This window comes from Lepisosteus oculatus, chromosome 6 (genome assembly GCF_040954835.1).
Source record: "Lepisosteus oculatus isolate fLepOcu1 chromosome 6, fLepOcu1.hap2, whole genome shotgun sequence".
NCBI classification, from domain to species: Eukaryota; Metazoa; Chordata; class Actinopteri; order Semionotiformes; family Lepisosteidae; genus Lepisosteus; species Lepisosteus oculatus.
In genome coordinates, this window is record NC_090701.1 from 46820392 (window position 1) to 46840142 (window position 19751).

Here is a 19751-nt window from a genome sequence, read left to right on the forward strand (position 1 = left end):
CATTATGGCAGAGAAATGGGACACATTTCAGAGTTAAGGTCCTTAACCCTAACTTGCCATTTAAATGTCACCTGTGTACTTCATGGATATGCAGTTCATGTATTTTTTTGGGGGGGTCTTATCTCCTGAAAACTCCCTTACATGTTACTCCACATTCTCAAAAAAATAATTCCAGATTTTCCAACATGGTACTCCAACCTGCTGACATACAAACGCCAGGAGCCAGTTTTGCCACTTGGATTATGATGATGATGTTGTTTAGCCCATAAAGCTGTTACTGGGAAATTTGATGTCTTATATCATTATGATTAAATGCTGTATGATTTATCACTGGTGCCCCCTATCAAACTCATCATTGCAATCTTTAAACTGTGATTGATTGCCCCTCTCTGCCTAGTAGAAGAATGCTTCACCGGTTAAATTAATTTACACATTTTTAATTGGGAAATTGCCTTCCAGTCTTCATTTATTGCCGATCTCCAAGCCGTCTTCCAGTTTAAGATGTAATAATTCTCTCAGGTTGAACTTGCAGCAGACAATCAACTTTTCTGAGCACGAGCCATTTCAATTTGGGGTCGCCGATGACTGGAATCATCTTTAGATTAAGTTTAATTTAAATTTAAAGTTACCTTTGTATTGTAAGTGCGGGCACTTTCATTTTCAACACACATGGGGGATGCTGGCGTTTCTCTCACACACCGGCGTCGGTCTTTGTCCAACCTGCGTATGTGTCACAATTGTGTATCTGTGCTTGGCTAGTACATTATCATTTGTCGGAAACATTGATTTCAATAAATATTGTATGAAGTGTTCTGCTAGTGTGTGTGTGTGTGTGTGGTGCCACCTGTAAAGAAAAGGAAAGTGATTCTTTGGGAGCAGAAGATTAATGTAATAAAGTAATATGAGAGAAACGAAAGAACATGATAGCATTAGCACAAATGGGCTTAGTAGTGTGTCTGGTTAAGTTTTGTTAAGTTTCTTATGAATAATATGGTCTCACCCTCCTCCACTGCACAATTTCTCATCTCTTGGGGATGTAAACACTGATGCTGTTTTTTTTATTTAATGTTGTCACAAAAACAAGTACTGTATTTGCAGAAGTAAGACATTCTGGCTAATAATATGACCAATTCTATAGAACATATTGCTATGTTATTGCGAATAACCCCTTAATTCCTATTGAACCAATGGTTTGTATAACACTATTTTCTGTAAATCAAGTGTTTTGAAGGAACTTGTCTATTCCATTATAGCAGTAATGGCTGGATCTATAACTCTTTTCCAGTGACCACTGCAAAAGCTGTGTAGAGGATAAATAATAAACCAAGACCTTGGATATAATGGTGTCTTCGAAGAACTCTAAATAACCTTTTATGAAACAAGGGTTAAATACATCACAAGATGGAGGAAAGTATATTGAACTTATTGTTGATAGAAATACCACCCATGTACAGTTTAGAGAGCTCGTCTGTGTCTTCAGGCCTCCTGAAAAAGAAGTGGAGAAATTCTTGCTTTAAGTGGAGCTGCTTGTTAACAGCACTAAAAGCCTTTGTAGAAAAATATGACTTCCATTAACTTCCTTAAAATAATACCTTGAATACCATTCAGAAGAAAGCAAGACTTATTGTTTTGTTGCCTTGACAACAGTTATGCTTGTGACTATTGTCTCGTGACTCACTTGTGAGCATGACTTTCATACTGTCTTTGTACACCAGAAAAATAGTTTATGATACACCAGCATACACCATATACATGAGCTTCAGCAGTGAATATTTATTTAGCCTGTTCATTTATTTTTAACATAATTATTTCAATTAAAGTAAAAAGTAAAACAGGCCAGGTTAGGGATTTCGGAAGGTTAGCGTGCTGTCAACATAGGCTTATAACATGATATTATATTGACAAACAACGGCATTCTTGTTTTTTATCAAAGAACCACGATCGGTTTTCTTAATATGGGATTAAAGCACTCCTGTCAATATAGAAATGAACTTACCTGACAGTCTCGGAAATCGCTCTTACTTTAATCCGATTCTCATGTTTGCTGTGGCAGCAATGTGTATCAGTTTTCATTTCTTTTCATGTACAGAAGCACTGGACTCAGTCTTTGATCCTGCACAACTGATGCCCACTCACTCTGTAAGCAATTTCTCAAACTAAAAGCAAGGTTGCTAATAGATATCTATCTGCTTTAGTATTACAAGTGCAGATGCTGTTTTGTTTTTTTCCGTTAGGTTTCATGCTCTTTGCCTGATGCAGGCTAAAATGTTGTCAAGTACCCTAAATGAATTGTCTGGGCCAACTGCTGTTTTATTGGCAGAAAGCTGCACTGTGCATTTTGGAATAGTTATTCAAAAACTGTCTAGTCCTTTGCTGGTCGTCATATCACTTAGAGTTTTGTTAATTACTCTTATTTCATGGAGACCAAGTATTAGAAAAACTACTCCTAATAATAAAGCACAATACAGTAATGAAACTCACTGCATAGCCACTATGGTTGAAGGCTTGAATCAGTTAGCTTTATTTATGGAACCAAACGAAAGCCTCACTTCTTAATCTTTGTCTTTCCGAGCAGTGCGGATCTCATTATGCACTTGATCACTCTGTAAAGTCGCTGTGGAAAAATGAGGAAGGCCCAAAACCTGGTCAAACTTCGGGAACGGACATGAAGTTTAATGTATTCAAAAGGAATTAGGAATGGTCTGGGAAAGGTGCTCACATTCCCCACATCCCTGGGTATTCATGGCAAAGGCAGCATGCTGTGAGAGAAGCCTGTACGTATACCATTAGCTTCCTGTACAGGCTGAGCTCCATGATGCAGATGCCAGCCGGAGTCATGTCGCTGGATGGCTACAATATGGATGTCCCAAGCAGCTCTACCAGTGGCTGGGTTGGGGTTATTTGGCCATTAATCAACCAGTGCTCTCTCAGCTCCCAGGAAAACAATGACCTCCTTTAGACTTGCGCTGCCCTCCCCATTCATTGCTGCAGAGCTCCTTCTCCCAGTGTGGGTATTATAGAGCTGAGGTGTAACGACACAATTGGTGGTTCTGAATTGTGTGTGGATCATAAGATAAGAATAGAGTTGCGCGCAAACGTTTGGGCACCCCTGGGCAAATTGCACATTTCACAGAATCTCTAAGTGGAAAAGAACACAACCTCTTTAGGGTACAAACTTAATAATGGACATATTTCTGCACATGTTAATGCCCATTTGCTGAGTTTAACAGACTGAAAAAAATAGAACAGTAGTATTACATATTTATAGGCTGATTTCTAATATTTGAATGTACCAACTATCTGTCCTCTTCGATTTGATTTATAAATAAAATTAATTCATTCCAAATTAATTGAACTTGATTTTGCTGAACAAGGCACATACTGTAATTACATAGCAAGGTCAAAGGAAATAATTGCTCCATTTGTATGCTTTGATAATTAATGCTGAATCAGGTTTGTAGAGTAAAACAAATGACGATCAATCGAAAAAGATGTTACGATTCCATCTATTTTGACTGTTATTTGACTGTTATTGGTAGATGTGCTGGATACCAATTCAGTGAACGTCTGCCCTGAACATGACATTGGAAAATGAGGCACAATCTTTCCTTCACTCGGAAATGCACAGGCAGGAAATCTGTAAGCAGGACTCACCCTGAAAAAGTCATCAAAGGCCGACAGTAATAAAAGACGTTTATGCGATGGGAAAGATTACCTTTCTGTTGAGACTGCAGATGAAGAATTTCTCTGAAACATGGAAGCCTTTTATAGACAAGGTAGAGGGACCGGGGCCAAAATTATTGTAATTAAGTCTTGATAAAAAATTGTAGAAATCATCCAAATGAAACTGTACTCCCCCCAAGTTAACAGAAATATGAAAGTAATTGTGTGAAAATAACACTCCTGTAGTTCACAGCAGTGTCACTAAGCTCACCATCGTACGTGCATAGCCATGTTTTGTGTGTTTCAATCATTTGTTTTGTTTGTAATATAATTGAAAGGTGATAAACGATATTTTTGTATCTCTAGTAAAAACGGACACATACAAGAATCTGATGTGAGTCTATGCATGCAGGAATGTTTGAGAAACCTCTTGGGTGACTTTTTGTTTTCGAGGGTGTTAGCTTGTGCATGGAAAGATGGGAAAACGCTCAAAATGAAGTTGCAAAAAAAAAAACGTCATTATAGACCTGTCTGCAAAGTCATCGGGGTAGAGGCAGGTGGAGAGATGGGGCCGGCCCCTAAAAGCGATTGGCAGCCCGGTTCGTGTTACGGGACTCCGTGGTGAGTTTATGGGCTGCCGGCACTCGGTAACCGGTTTCCTCTCCTCGCAGGCAGCGCAAGGACGAGCTGGAGCAGAGGATGTCCGCCCTGCAGGAGAGCCGCCGGGAGCTCATGGTGCAGCTTGAGGGGCTGATGAAGCTGCTGAAGGTGCGAAGCCGTTCTTCACAGCCGCTACGCGATTAGAATCCTGAGGAAAGAGGCGCAAAGCCCTCTTAACAAAGGGCCCAATCCAGCCACTTCTATTATATTCTGCTAATGCCTGCACAGCTCTCTGTTTATTCTGCCAAAGACACTGTAGGTGAGAACCATTCTTGACACCTACAGGTACACCCCTTCCTTAGCATTCTGGTGAAGTTGCCACTTTGCTCAACTGCTCAACATTAAGCCCTTGTACTTGTTTAACCCATTAAGGGGTGGGAGCTAAGCTGTTGAGCTGCTGAAGATACTGTAGACGGCTCTGCTGCTGAACTCCCTCACAGACTAGATGAACAGAAAATGAAAGAATTTTGCATGTTCATCTGATAAGAGTCAAGAAATTAATTCGGCCCGCTTTGGCAGTCTTCCGCTTTCAGTTAATCATCTAGGCATCCAGTGCCTTGCAAAACTATTCAGATCCTTCCTTTGGTACCACATTTTTCATGCACATTTTTTAAACTTTCTATTTTAACCTGATGAATGCTCAGACACCTAAGGGTAAGATAAGTTACAGTAAATGTCAACAAAACGGAAGAAAAAAAATTAGCTATGTTGTTTGGAGAAGTATTCAGATCCGTTAACTCAATATTTAGTGGAAGCATATTTAGTTGCAATTGCAGCTCAATGTCTTTTTGGATAAGTCTCTCCCAACACTTGGAGTATTTGTTTGCGCAAAGATGATTGGAGATCCCTTATGCACAGCAGTTTTCCAAGTGTTTCCATAGATCCTAACTAGGATTTAAGTCAGGACTTTGACTGGGCCATTCAAGGACATTCACTTTCTTATTTTGAAGCAAATAGTGTGGAGCTGAAAGGTGACTTTTTGTCCCAGTTTTCGGTCTTTAGCAGACTGAAGCAGGATTTCCTCTAGGATTTGCCGGTACTTTGCTCCATCCGTTTTGCCCTCAGACATGGCAAGCTTTTCAGATCCTGCTGATGGGAAGCAGCCAGATAACATGAAGCTGCCACCAGCATGCTTGACAGTAGAGATGGTGGTGAGCAGGAGATGTGCTGTTACAGTTTGCATTTAAACCAAAAAGGTTTTTGTTCGGTCTCATCTGCCAAAGAAAAAATGTTTTATCACGTTTGCAGAATCACTTAAATGTTTAACCCGATGCAGGGTGGTTTTTTTTTTCAAGATTTGCCACTGGCCAGCTTTGACTTGTATACGATTTCTTCCGCCTCAGTCATTGAACTGAGGGATAGCTTTTTCAAAGTCGTGGAAGTATCACGCTGGCAGTCCTTACTAGTTTACTCCTTGCCTGGCCTGCTCATTATGGAGGGATGTCTGACCCAGGCAAGATACACCTTCTACACCCTGCTCAGAGGGGTGTTCAGTGCCTTTCAAATGTTTTTATACACTTCTCTGGATCTCTGCCTTTCTACAGCTTGGTCCCTGAGATGGTCTGAAAGTTCTTAGATTTTATAGTTGAATCTTTGCTTGAAACAACTGCCTGATTGAAGAACCTTAAAAAGACATTTGAAAACAACAATTGTTGTATACAGGCAGAAGGCACACAGTTCACCGTGTGTCCTGTAAAAAAAAAAAAATCTGTGCATCTAAATTAATTTATGTTTGCCACAGAACAGGGTTGGAATTTATATCCAGTCAAGACTTGTCCATTTTTTCTTTCATATTATGTTTAATGTCTTTCTTTTTGCTTTTAGCTTTGAACGTGCGTTGTTGGTTGTGTATATAACAACTGTTAATTGCTTCCTTAATGTGTCGAAACAGCAAGCTTTAAAACAACAGAAAGTTAGAACTGTGCAAGGGTCTGAATACTTTTGCCAGGCTCTGTAATTTCTACATGTATAGTCTGACATATTATTACTGAATGTCAGAATCTCATTCGTTTATCTGCTGTAATTGATTTTGTTAAAACAGCTGATTGAAAGCACTCAAATTAACTAAAGTAAATTTTAAATCTGCTGTAGTCTAGGAAAACAGAAAAGGTTCCTCCACTATATTCTCAGATTTGGAAGTTTCCATGACTACTCACTTTGTAAAAATCAATAGCTACAAACATGAGCAGCATACTGTTTTTATAGCCGGTTTGGATAAAGGATTGATAGAGACTCTTCTAACATAATCGTCTGTGTTTTTTGTTTTTGTTTTTTAAGGATAATTATGTGTTACTGGATTTCTTCATATTATGAGACTGTTTAATTTTGGGTAATATCCAGTTTTCGTTTCTGAAGGGAAATGGAACAGAAAGATAATGTAAGATGAAGTAAGGTATTCTGTCAGGGGTATTGCAGTGAAACCTGTACTTGTTAGCCAGAAGAGCCTGACTGTGCAGGATCTTTACCAGTATATCCTCCACAACAGGAACGAGATTTACATGCCCAGCAGTGGGATTGATTCTCAAATATAGAATTCAAACATTATATTATGTTAATTTTTAGGCGCCCTTTGTATCTCTACTAATTAGTTTAGTCTTTTTGGACGGGTAGGGTGGGACCGAGCTCGAAGTACACATTTCTTTGTTTCAGGTGTACAGTATGTGAGTTTATGAGCTGTTCTAAAAATAACCCATTCTCTTTGGAGCTGAACAGGATTGAAATTATCGGGGGTATACATATCTATTTCCTGTTAATGATCTACTTTAATTGGGTCTTTGTGAGATAGGAAAACAAAACCTTAATGCATGATATTAGATACAGAAAGAATTGCTAAGCATGTTCCCTTATTATAAGTTTACATTTGTTTTTCTGATAAACCTTTTTTCAACAGGAGGAAGAGATGAAGCAAACTGTAAGTCTGCAAAGTAGTCTAACATTGCACTAAAACAGTGGGATTGCTGGTTCTAGGAAGTTATTTCCTTTGTATTTTTATTCCTGTCATACAAGGCCTTGGACTTGAGATTTCATGGGGTTTTTTTTTGTCAAGAGGATTGAAATAATTCTGCAATAATCCATTGAAATGGCTTGGAAAAAAAGCAGAATGCTAAAACCCAAAATAATAACATTCACTTGCAAAACAGTTTGTAATACCACCCATGCAAGCTAACACCAACTGAATTAACCACACAACCACGCATCCCTGTGGCCTAGTGATTCTCTCTAGATGTTACGTAGTGACAGAGCCGAGCAGTATCACGTTTTAGCCAACAGATAACTGCCTTTTTAGTATTGCCTGTTTGGTTTTCTATTTTATCTGTTCTGCGCTTTTTAATTCATCGAAAAGAGTGAAACTTCCGGCAAGCCAAACTTGAGAGGAAGATCCTGCTGGCTTGTGAAAACACCAGTCAGTGTTCATACAGTCCCATTCTCCCCATTGTTAGGTTTGTGATGGCAAAATGCTACAAAAGAGAGATGTCAAATGTTCTAGGTGCCAGAGCAACAATTCTTTTTATTTTTTTTGGTCACAGCTGGATTTGGTCACAGCTCTTCAAGTTCAATAAGAGCCTTCTCCTGTTTTTATGCGCTGTACAGAAAACAAACTGTGGAAGTATCCTCATTTTATTTTGTTCGTTTTCAGAATTAAAGACTCGTTAAGCCTTTAATAGCTATCCTTGTATTTGCTAGCAGGAGAAGGGCTGTTTTGAGTCGTTTTATGGACTTCAGATAACAAACTTCCCTGTCAATATATATTTGGTCTGTATAAAGACCCAGTTCTCCAGAAAGTTTCTGAAAGAACATGGTATTGTATGCGAAGGCTATTTCTAGCTCTAGACGTATTTCTGCTGTTTTCACACATTGCAACTAAATGGAATACAGAAATAGAAAAACAAGCCGCAGGGTGTTCCGTATTTCATTTGTAAAGTAGTTTGTAATTTGCAGCAGGATAAAAATCTAATAAGGAGGCCTGAGAATGAACTGTTTAAAATTCACAGTGCCTCTTATGAACTCACTTCATCAACTCTGCTCCGTTGCCTTTTTCTATCATTGTGATTTATTCATGTGTGGTACCGTGTATGTGGTATTTACTGCAACATACTGTGCACGGTAAAACTGTTTCTAAGTCTAAGTTCTAGGTTTAGCATAAGTTATAAAATATAGAATCGTATCAGAAATAACACATTTAGGTTCTGTGACTACATATTAAGTATTATTGAATATTAATGAATATTTCACTTTTATGCTTATTTAATATGATAATATGAATAAAATTGAATCAATTTAATACGTATTATGAAGCAAAAGCGTATTTCAGTGGAATTGCATAGATTATGGCAGTATGCTCAAACAAGCTGTGCATTTGTAATAATTCTTTCTAGAATGTTCACTAATGCGATCTTTGACCCCCAAGTAAATATCACTTTTATTTTTATCTTGTTTTTTTCTTTATTTTTGTCTGGCGTATACTTCTCACTCCATAATTTCCTCGCTGTAATTTTAATTGCCATGTCACATTTAGAGTGCAATTAACGGTCTCGTGAATTTTGCATTTTTTTTTCCGTCTTCTGGCTTTGCCTGGCGCTGATCCTGTCCGAGTTTGTGCTGCCTTGAGATGAAACGCGAAGGGTGGGCCTTGTGACTAACTGCATGGTCTCTTCACGGGTTTCGATAATTTTGTGAAGTGCTTCTAAACCGGCCCACACCCCGCAGTGGCCTGTCTGCAGTGGGTAGCAATGACTGCACTCCAGTCCGGAAGGACTCTGGCCTGAATGGGATCTTCTCGTCCTAATTGTACTTGAGGCATCCGTCTTCATCAGACCTTGCTCTTGTGTCGTTCGGTGGTCTGATCTAAAGGAGATGTAGTTTTAAACCAGACAGATGTATGATACAAAGGCCCCCGAAATGGAGCCGTTTGCCTTTGCCTCTGCCCGGGGCAGGCAGAGGGATGCTCTCTTGTGTTGTTGGAAAGGCCGACGGGGGCCGGGCGTGGTCCCGGCTCGGCGGTGGGGCCGCCCCGACGCTAACGGCCGCCGGCTCTCTCCTTCCAGACCCAGGGCGCCGGCTCGCCGCGCTCCTCGCCCAGCCACACCGTCAGCAGGCCCATCCCCATGCCGGTGCGCTCCTCCTCGGCCTGCTCCACGCCGACCCACACGCCTCAGGACTCCCTCACCGGCGTGGGAGGGGACGTGCAGGAGGCCTTTGCTCAGGGTAGGATGCCGTCCCGTCCGGGGCTCCTTGTCCCGGCCTCCGCGTCGCGCGACAGGACGCAGCGGTCTGTGCGCGCCCGGCAGCGCGATGTGAAAGGACACGTGTTTAACTCTATTGTTATGTAGTCTCATTCTCTCCTGCTTTCTGCTCGGTTCTCCCCTGCTCCTCTCCCCTTCTCTCCCAATCCGTCTTGTGTTCTCCTGCGCCTGATTTATCTGCTGCTTTCCCTCTCTCTCTCACACCTGAAGAGGGCTCCACGGGCCGAAACGTTGTGTTTCTTTTCTTACTCTTCAGTGAGGAACGAACCTTCACCTGTTGTTGACCGTGTCAGTGTTTCAGAGTCAGAGGCGGAGCCCTGGGCATTTGAGACCATTGATGTTACTGCATGAGTTGACCTGGGTGTTTTTTAAGAGTGAGGGTGGTGTTAGAGGTGATGATCCAGCACTGTCGCTGGCTCACTCTGCCGCTGCTCAGACCCTTCTCCCAGTCAGTAGCAAAAGACATTCTTGATGCGGAAATGCAGAAGAGTGCGTTTCATATCACCAAAGCTTCTCCTATTTACTGGCTTATCAGGTCCTGGTTTACATCACGGGTGAGAAAGTATATTGCTTAAAGTCTAGTTCCGTATCTTTAAATTCTGTAGTCACCTATTACTTTTTAAAGACATGTACTACATCTCTATTTACTGTATATGTCATATGCATGTATTTTATCTCCATGCACATGATGGTTTAAAATGAAATTGGTTTCCAGGTGTGGCTGTAACACAGAACTTCAAAAAACCATAGTTATCAAGAGGCTACGCGGACCAGATTATTTTTTTTCAGACTTGGATAAAACCCGCATTTAAGATTGAATGAAAGTAGATCAATTTATAAATGATTTCATGCCTTACGGTCACTTCCTTGAGATGTGTTCAGAAAGCAGTACTGGGCAAGTGAGATCTTTCATGTGTTTTTGAACAAACTATAGATCAGTGCAGCCCACATTCTCCAGAAGTGGCCTTTTACCAAAGGGGAAAAAAAAGGCTTTCAGGCCAAGCCAGTAACATTCATCAGAGCACCTATTCGAGCTGTTTCCTCAGAAAGCCCAAGATAAATGAACTTGTGTCGCCTACAGTAATCAGGCTGTCCCGAAAGCTGTAGGAGCTTTGTCACCTGCAGAACGATGCCTGTCACACTCAAACCTTACTGGAGCAGCAGTATGGATCCAGACTGGGTGGGAGATTCTTTTTTTTTTTTTTAAATCAGATCATCATTGTCACAGAAACCCCCCCCCACAGGTGGAGAACAGTCCCACCTCAGCAGTGGGCTCTGGGGCACGTGCCTGGGTGGTAGGCAGCCTGAGCTTTGTGCGCGGCCTCCAAGAGCCTGCTGTTCGCAGAAACCCTAATTAGCTGGTTTGCTCAGTGACACCAGGGACAGCTCGTGAAGCTGCCATCTGCTCAGGCAGAGGTACAGCAATAAACAACCCAGAGCAATGGGACGTGGAGTCCTGTGCCCCAGTGTGATGAGAAGGCAGAAGGAGAAGAGCTCTGGAGCACTGACAACATTACAGGAAATGGGAACAGATTAACTGATGACTCCAGAATACAGAGAACAGGTTTTATTTTTAAAAAGCAAGAACAAAGGACATTTAGAGAACTGAGTAAGGGCAACGAAAATGTTATAGTCACAGATACAATATATACTAAGACCAGGCTTAATACAGTATATGTTATGCCGCATTCAGTGCTCCATCAATGGTACAGACAATGGTGGATGTTATTTCTTAAGCTCTTCAGTATTCTTTGGGACAAAACCGCTATTAAAATGGCTGTAATTATGTGCCGCTGCTCTCTGTGAGGATCCTGCTTTTATTCTTGAGCTCTCTTTGAGTCGATGGCTTCAATTTATTGTTTAAGCTATTCCAATAAATATGTCGGCAAATTAAATCAATAATAATCACGGCCAATGAAAATTATGGAATGCAAATGAGTTTTTAGCTGACCTTCAGCCATGAAGCGTTTTGTGTGTTTTTTGAATCCCACCCTTTTATTCCTTGGTAATGAAAATTCTCACCAAATTACAATTACTATTAATAGTACATGAATATGTGCTTGTGCATTTTATTTATTTGAGGACAAGGTCTCTGCAGATGAAATGATGTCATGCTGTGTGGAGACACAAGCCTTTGTCTGCAGTGCCCCCTTGTGTGTGACAGTGGGGCCTGCATGTCTTATGTCGGTGCTCTCTTCTGTCTGTCAATGCAGTCCTGTCCTGTGGAAGGGAGAGACAATATTTTGAAAAAGGCAAAAGTCAATACTAGCAGTGCTTGCCGTGGAGAACAATTATTGTTATTGTCGTATTAAACTTTGGCAAACGGCTGGAGATCCGCAGCTCCAAATGTAATTGATTCCTTGCAGAGACAAATGCCTGCTGAAAGCATTATTGTACCTGGTGGGCAGCTGAAGGCGTTTTAAAACACGGTTTTGTGAGTTCATAGGCAGGCATCTCGTGTCAGACACCTCAGAAATGTAGTGGAGCAGTAGAAAAAAATCCAGGTTTATCAGTCTAGTTGATTTGATCCTTTAGCCTGAATCTTAGCTCCAGTCTTGAGCTTCAGACAGAAAACCTAACAGTTTTCACATACAGTCTAAAACACATTGATTTAGAAGATTGCTCTTTTCTAAAGATCAATAAACTTATCCCCCCAGTAAATTTATTTCTTGGGCTGTCTAGAATAAGCGGGCTATGGTAGTTTGTCCTTATATGCAGTATACGTGCCAAGTATGAATGTTCGCTTTAATTTTGTGAACGACGAACATAAGAATAATTAAGCTTAGAATCAGTTGAAAGGCTGGAACCTTTGGGTTTCGTTTAATCGTATAAGGGTGTAGAACCACATTTCAAGGTGTGTGTCAAAATTGTAGTGACAGAATATAAGCAAATATTGGTGTGAAATCTTCTGACTGAACTCCGTATAAAACATAGTACGCATGGAGCTGAAGGCCAGGCCTGCATTTATCTGGAAAGGGCAGTTGCGCCCTCGGCGGCTTATACGATCATTTACATTCAAATTCTGAAAGCTCGCTTATGGCCCCGGTGTTGCCAGGCAACCAGAAACTGGGAGAAATCACTGTGACAGGGTCCTAGGCAGAACAAAGCCTTCGTGGCTCCGAGCTCGTTCTCACCACGGCCCCCGTTTCCCCACAGGCTCCAGGAGGAACTTGAGAAACGACCTGCTGGTGGCAGCCGACTCCATCACCAACACCATGTCGTCTCTTGTCAAGGAGCTGCACTCGGGTAGGAGCCGCGCTGGAACCAGGCCCGATGCGGTTCTGCTGGGTCTCTTGTATGAGCAGTTTAGTTTCGTGTGAAACTAATCATAATAATAATAATTCCTTAAACTTGTATAGCGTTTTTCGGGACACTCCACTCCAAGCGCTTTACAGGTAATGGGGACTCCCCTCCACCACCACCAATGTGCAGCCCCACCTGGATGATGCGACGGCAGCCATAGTGCACCAGTGCACTCACCACACACCAGCTCTCAGTGGGGAGGAGAGCAGAGTCATGAAGCCAGTTCATAGATGGGGATTATTAGGAGGCCATGATTGGTAAAGGCCAGGGGGAAATTTGGCCAGGATGCTGGGGTTACACCCCTATTCTTTTCAAGAAACACCCTGGAATTTTTTATGACCTCAGAGAGTCAGGACCTTGGTTTTACATCTCATCCGAAGGACAGCGCCTATTTAGCGCCCCCCTAGTGGTCCCACTAACACCTCTTCCAGCAGCAACCTTTCCAGTACCATCCAGGTACTGGCCAAGAACACACCTGCTGAGCTTTAGTGGGCTGCCAGTTCTGAGTTACAGGGCATTATGGCTGCTGCCTTTGTGGCACATAAGCACTTGTTTGTCCTGACTTGATGATACAGATGTCAAAACTCAAGGTTGCAGCTTTGCAGTCGGTTTTCCCTTTTGAAGTCACAAGGGGCTTCCTCAGAGCTGCCCTGCAGGCTATTGAGTAATTACTCACACTCACAGTCAGGATGGGAACTACAATTCCTGGACATTCGCTGGTCTACAGAGATCTGCATGGAGTACTGGGACACAGAAGGACACGATGGAAGACCTAATACTCCACATTTAGTATTTATTTAGAATGGTATAATCTTAGCATGCCCAGAGGGGTTGGGCAGCCAGTTGAACTTGGACCCCTAAAGGTTTTTTTTCTCCTTACAGAGGAGTTTTTGGTCCCTCTCCTCTGTTGTCTTCTGGGCCTTTTCTTTTTCTCTTTCTGTGTTGTAATGTCATGTATTCTTACACCGCTTTGTTAAGTGCCTTGGGGCAACCTTGTTGTGAAAGGCGCTATATAAAAATCAACTGAATTGAATTGGTGTTGCTCCAGCAGAAACGCTTCAAGTAAAGTGGCAGTGTTGTGAAACAAGTCAGTTATCGCTCGGCTATGTAATGAGGAGCTTAAACGCGGATGCTCCGCAGAAGGGGACACCTTCATCCTGCTTTGTCTTCTGGTCACTCCTCCTGTCCTCTCCTGACAGAGAGCGTGCATCCTGTGCTGGCTGTCACCAGTGCACAAAGCGTCATAATCTACAGTGCCTGTAGAAAGTCTGCTCACCCTTTCCTACACGCACATTTTGTGGCCCAACAGCCTGAAATCGAAAGACATTATATCGGAATTTATTTTACTTTTATTTACAGGTTATAACGCACAGCCTCCAAGAGAACAACGGCTGCTCAGCCATTCTGAATAGTAATTACGGACAAAAACGTAGAGAAACAGGTGTACACACCCCTGAGGAATAGCACTAGTAAATTAGCTCTGGTCTAACCACTTACCTGCCAAATCCAACAACAAGCTAATTAGCCACCACCTGCGCTCAGTGGTTCACAATGTGTTACTTTCGAAAGGGGTTGGAGACTTTCTGTAGGCACCATTGTGGTTTTTAATGAGGAATATTGATGCCGTCAGAAAATGCGTTCTGAAAGTTTATGGAAAATGCTAGGCTTTAGCTTTAGTTTAACCCGCTTGGCCGAGGGACAAGAATGTTAGGGGCCGACTGAAACCAACCAAGGGGTAGTGAGGTGGGGGTGGGGCTGTGACTTTTTTAGAGGAATAGGAGTTGGAAGAAATGGACCCCATGCACTGAAGTTAAGAGATTGACAAGTGGTAAAGAGGTACTTTAAGTACTTTATTGTACAAACTTGTTTATCCACAATCACAATCACAATTCCTGAATATTAGAACGGAGGTGCACTTTAAACAGTTCAGTACTGTTGCTCGTGTTTTCAAACAGGCACATTTGTAGAATCTAATTTGCCTGACTGGAAGCAGAAGAAATTCAGCTTCGGTCAGTAGAACAAAACCAGATCTGGGAAGTCATGAAAGGGCCTACTGGCTTTTAATTTCATCGATGCAACTGTAAAATCTTTAAAAAAAGATTCCCGGAGGAATAGAAATCTTGTATAGTCTTTTACAAAAAGCAAATCTGCATCTGCACCATTGTCTGATTTAAAGAGCATATTTTTTTCTGTTCATAAAAAAGTGATTTTGTCAGGTGATATCTGACCAAATAGGTAGTTTATACAAGTAAATTAATAACTCAGTGTTTGAGTAAACTGAAGGATTTTTCACCTGCATTGTACAACATCAAGTCTTCTGAACAGTTATTCTGCTTGAAGACAGCAAACCTTTAATATTTAACATTTAGGCAGTGCGGTGGCTCTGTGGCTGGAAGGTTGCCGGTTTGTATCCCACAGCCGGCAGAGGAATCCTACTCTGTTGGGCCCCTGACCAAGGCCCTTAACCCCAACTGCTCCAGGGGTGGCTGACCCTGCGCTCTGACCCCAAGCTTCTCTCCCTGTCTGTGTCTCATGGAGAGCAAGCTGGGGTATGTGAAAAGAAATTCCTAATACAAGAAATTGTACATGGGCAATAAAGTGATCTTAATCTTAGTTTGCTATTAATAGCTGTGGAAAATGAGATTGAATAGCAGTAGCCACTGTGTAACTTCATTTTATTTCTGCTTTTTGATTTTGTGTGGAAAACATCCTCAACAGACTTGGTCAAATATCCGTGTCAAGTGTTGAGCTCGAAGATCACACAAGTGGTTAAAAATAACACTTTAATTAGCTCCCAGGATATTAATGTAGTAGAACGCCTCACTCAGAGCACAAGGGGAGCACTCCAGCCTGCTAACGGCAAGGAGGAATGGAGGCTGCAGCACTGGCGGGTTGTGACTCTGAGACCCAGGTGACCTGGCGCTGATGGGACTGGGCGCGGCTCGGTGGCTGGGGGAGTACTTGTCTCGTTTCAGTGGGCAAAGAGCCAGCTGGGTAGCATAAACAGATTCCCACCTGCTTTAGGGAAGGATCTCCAGCTTAACTGTCTCAGTTCTTGCGGGTGCTGCCTGCGTGGAGCTTGTGTGTTCTTCCCGTGTTCGTGTGGGTGTCCTCCCACAGTCCGCAGACATGCTGCCTGGTGAGCTGGCTTCTGGGGAAACTGGAGTCCCGTCCAGAGGGTACCCTGCCTTGCGCCCGCTGCTTGCCGAGATAGGCTCCAGCTCCCCAGTGGCGCTGTACTGGATAAAGCAGTTAGAAAATGAATAGCTGGATATTTGCTGGAGGAAGGAGATCAACTGACAAACCACTGGAGCTCAGCAGGTGGGAGTCTGGTCTGTACCTGGACGGGAGACCTCCCTGGAAAAGCTAAGGTTGCTGCTGGAAGAGGTGTTAATGGGGCCAGCAGGGGACGCTCACCTTGTGGCCTGTGTGGGTCCTAATGCCCCAGTCTAGCGATGGGGATACTAGGATACTATATTGTAGAAAGGCGGCGTCCTTCGGATGAGACGTAAAACCGAGGTCCTGACTCTCTGTGGTCATTAAAAATCCCTGGGCGTTTCTCGAAAAGAGTAGGGGTGTAACCCCAGTGTCCTGGCCACATTTCCCCCTGGCCTTTACCAATCATGGCCTCCTAATAATCCCCATCTATAAATTGGCTTCATCGCTCTGTTTTCCTCCCCACTGATAGCTGATGTGTGGTGAGTGTGCTGGTGCACTATGGCTGCCGTCGCATCATCCAGGTGGGGCTGCACACTGTTGGTGGTGGAGAGGATCCCCATTACCTGTAAAGTGCTTTGAGTGGAGTGTCCAGAAAAGTGCTATACAATTGTAAGGAATTATTCATTCTGTCTCGAGGCATACTGCATCGGTCAGTCAGCTGGTGGATAAAGGCTGGGGGAATGCGAATGACCTCTGTGTTTTTTGTGTTTGCATGAGTGCGACACAATTCATCCGTGGAAGGAAAGATAAATGTGAAAAACGTAGGATCGGTTCTCTGCCGTTTCATGCTTGTTTGCCTCTTTCAGCGACTGTTTTGCTTTCTGCTCGTAAAATCAGTCCAGTTTCGGGATGAGGGGAAAAGGCTGGGAGCCTGCTGAGCTTGTCTGTTCCTCAGAGGCCGGAAGCGAGACGGAGAGCAACGTGGACTCCGAATTCGGGCGCACGCCCCTGGATGATCTGGTGCCCTCGCCCACCTCGGAGAAGGCCTTCCTTGCACAGATTCACGCCAGAAAACCAGGGTACCACCCCAGCACCACGGCAGCGAGCACCATCCGCAGCGACATGTAAATACGCCTCTTCCTGTCCCGAGTTGCGCCGGGGGTCTGGAGAATACAGTGTGCACAGAAAACCAAGCAGGCGACAGAAATAATCCAATAAGAAATAATAGAGATCACGTAGCGTGTAAAAGGAGTGGGAGAATGAAGTTCCGCATTAGAACAAGTACAGGTTTATTCCATGCTGAAAAGAGAAGAAAAAAAGCAACGTTTCAGCTGTGGGGCCTACTTCAGGTGTGGGTGTTGACACCAAAAGAAGGCTCCACAGACAAAACGTGGGGTTTCTTTTCTTCTTTTTTCAGCATGGAATAAACCTGTACTTGTTCCTTGTCAGCATGCTGACACCGTTGCTAACTACTTGGAAGTTCAGCATGATTGTTTACCAAAAACATCTCATCCGTTCTCTATTATCAAGTATTAAATATGTAGTAATAGTATGTTATTATTATTAAACTTGATTTTTATACGGTATCTTTAAAAGTGGCTTTAAAAGTCACACATTCGGCAACTACTACCGTGAATTTAGAGCGATTTTAGCCGCCGCCGCTTCGGGACCGAAACGGGCCTCTCGCAGATAAATGCTTCCCGGTGTCCGACAGTGGCGCCGAAGACGGAGACTCCTTCGTGCGGACGGAGGACGAGAGCTACGAGAACGACTCAGTGCGCCAGCTGGAGAACGAGCTGAAGATGGAGGAGTACCTGAAACAGAGCCGGCAGGAGAAAGCCTACATGGTGAGATCGGAGTGGGCGCGCGGGGGGGGGGGGCCGAGTGCTGGGCGCAGCAGCTGGCCAGAAAAGGCCGCCAACTACGAGCTGCGGAGAAAGAGAAAGGAGACATTTTCTTAGGATATCGTCAAGTCATGAAACCACCAGCAGGAGAGACTTTAACCCTAGCCCAGCACTTGAATATAGCAGTGGATTCTTGAACAGAGACAGTTACATCGCACGTGGCTCTTAAGGAATTAACAGGAGCCCAGAAAGTGCAGTAAAACGTATGGTCACAAACGTAATCAACCTGCGGATCTGTACTGCAGATCCAAAGACAGTGCAGTTCTCCAGGAATTCACGAGGACTCCACAAGGCTGTGGAGTGAGTATGGCAAAGATCTGAACAGCGACGCTTGCACGTATTGTTCCGATCAGGCCTTTGTTGCAGCTGATTAAGATACAGGCCAGCGCAGCCGTAGTTACACCCTCATTAGAGATCTGTGCTCCTCCACAGCTGTCAACACATCCATTCAGCCGGGCAGAGGATCGATGAAGGCCTTGCATGTTTAATTCTGTTTGCAGTCAGAAATCAGCTCTCCCCTGTCCCAACCCTTTCTCTTCCATCTCAATGGTCCTTCGTTTCAGTTTGTATCGGAGGTTGTCTGAAATACGGAATACTCGGTATTCAGTTGTTGCATGAGTTTTTCAATATTATCGTAATAAGAAAAAAACTGGAAAGAAATAGCTTATACGGTACAAATGAGTCTTTGGAGTGTTTTGTTTGCTGTGTTATCTTTATTACACAACCGATGGACTGCACACGTTTTTCATAAGCTTCCGAGAAACACTTCACAGTCATGTCTTTGACCCGACAAGTAGAGAAGCTGTGGTAATAATGTAGTAATCACAGATGGGGGTATGACAGTACTTTTAAGCAGTTAACCCACTGCGTAATTGCAGTTGAAAAAAACGCTGCGTGCAGAAAGCTGCCCCTAAGCTTGTGTTTTGCATTTCTGTTTGCTCATATTTAACTTTTAACCTAAGCTTGCCTTTCTACTATAAGACTACACTGCTTTCTTTAACTTTTTTGTGCTTGTTTGTTAAAATTTCTAAACTTTTTTTTTCTATTCTGTATGTTCTTTTCTTGTCCGTGGTACACTCTGATGCTTCTAGGTCACTTTGCAGGAATGATCACGTTTTTTCTCTTTTCAAGTAAGTACCTTTCTGGTCTACCAGTCTTGTGTGTCCTGTCTCACCCCTGCTTTGCCTGGTGTCTGACTTGACATTTTCACTGTGGTTCCATTGCAGAGACTTTCTTGGTATATTCATCTTCAGGGTTGCAAGGTTCTCTTGATGCGGAACTTTGAAAATCTTCATTATTCTATATTAAAAAAATAGAATCGCATTCTGTAGATATTTCTGTTTTGTCTTTGTTTTATCAGACTTTAAAACATCCATGAAATTAGACCCCGAAATGTACAGGTGTGCCTGAACTCCAGACATATCTCCTGTGGCATGAGAGAAGATGGGACTTGGATTCAATAGCTATGAAATGGGATTCACAATGACAGTCTGGAGAACATAAACCACTTCCCCTGTCTTGGGGGAGATAATTCACAGAAGGCTGATATTAATGAAGAAATCCAGCATCACCTGAAGTCACATGTGCAGCCTTTGGCCATCTGAGGAAGCATGAAGCATGAAGGAACGTTTGAAGGTCATGACATCGAAACTGGAACCAAACCAGTGGTCTGCCTTGCAGTCATTATTTTTACAGTAAAGGCTGAAATAGAGACATACTGCAAATGCTTAAAAGCTCCAGTAAAATACTGTGCTGTATAAATGGGCACAAATGTTGATTGGATAAAAGTGATAGCCAGAAAGAATTCTAATAACACTTC

At 42.9% G+C, this 19751-nt stretch overlaps 1 protein-coding gene across 16 annotated transcripts in view; it reads left to right on the forward strand.

The window, feature by feature from the left end:
- The window catches only part of dtna (dystrobrevin, alpha), a 146099-nt gene that overhangs the window by 120240 nt on the left and 6108 nt on the right, over positions 1-19751 (forward strand). For 11 of the 16 annotated variants that reach the window (XM_069191494.1, XM_069191500.1, XM_069191493.1 and 8 more), the window contains 6 exons: positions 4335-4431; positions 7214-7234; positions 9369-9528; positions 12723-12812; positions 16984-17152; positions 17743-17875. In XM_069191494.1, coding sequence (XP_069047595.1) covers positions 4335-4431; positions 7214-7234; positions 9369-9528; positions 12723-12812; positions 16984-17152; positions 17743-17875 — 670 coding nt within the window. Of the gene's footprint in view, positions 1-4334; positions 4432-7213; positions 7235-9368; positions 9529-12722; positions 12813-16983; positions 17153-17742; positions 17876-19023; positions 19063-19751 lie in introns of all 16 variants that reach the window. The other 5 variants (XM_069191496.1, XM_069191502.1, XM_069191508.1 and 2 more) reach the window with 2 other exon arrangements.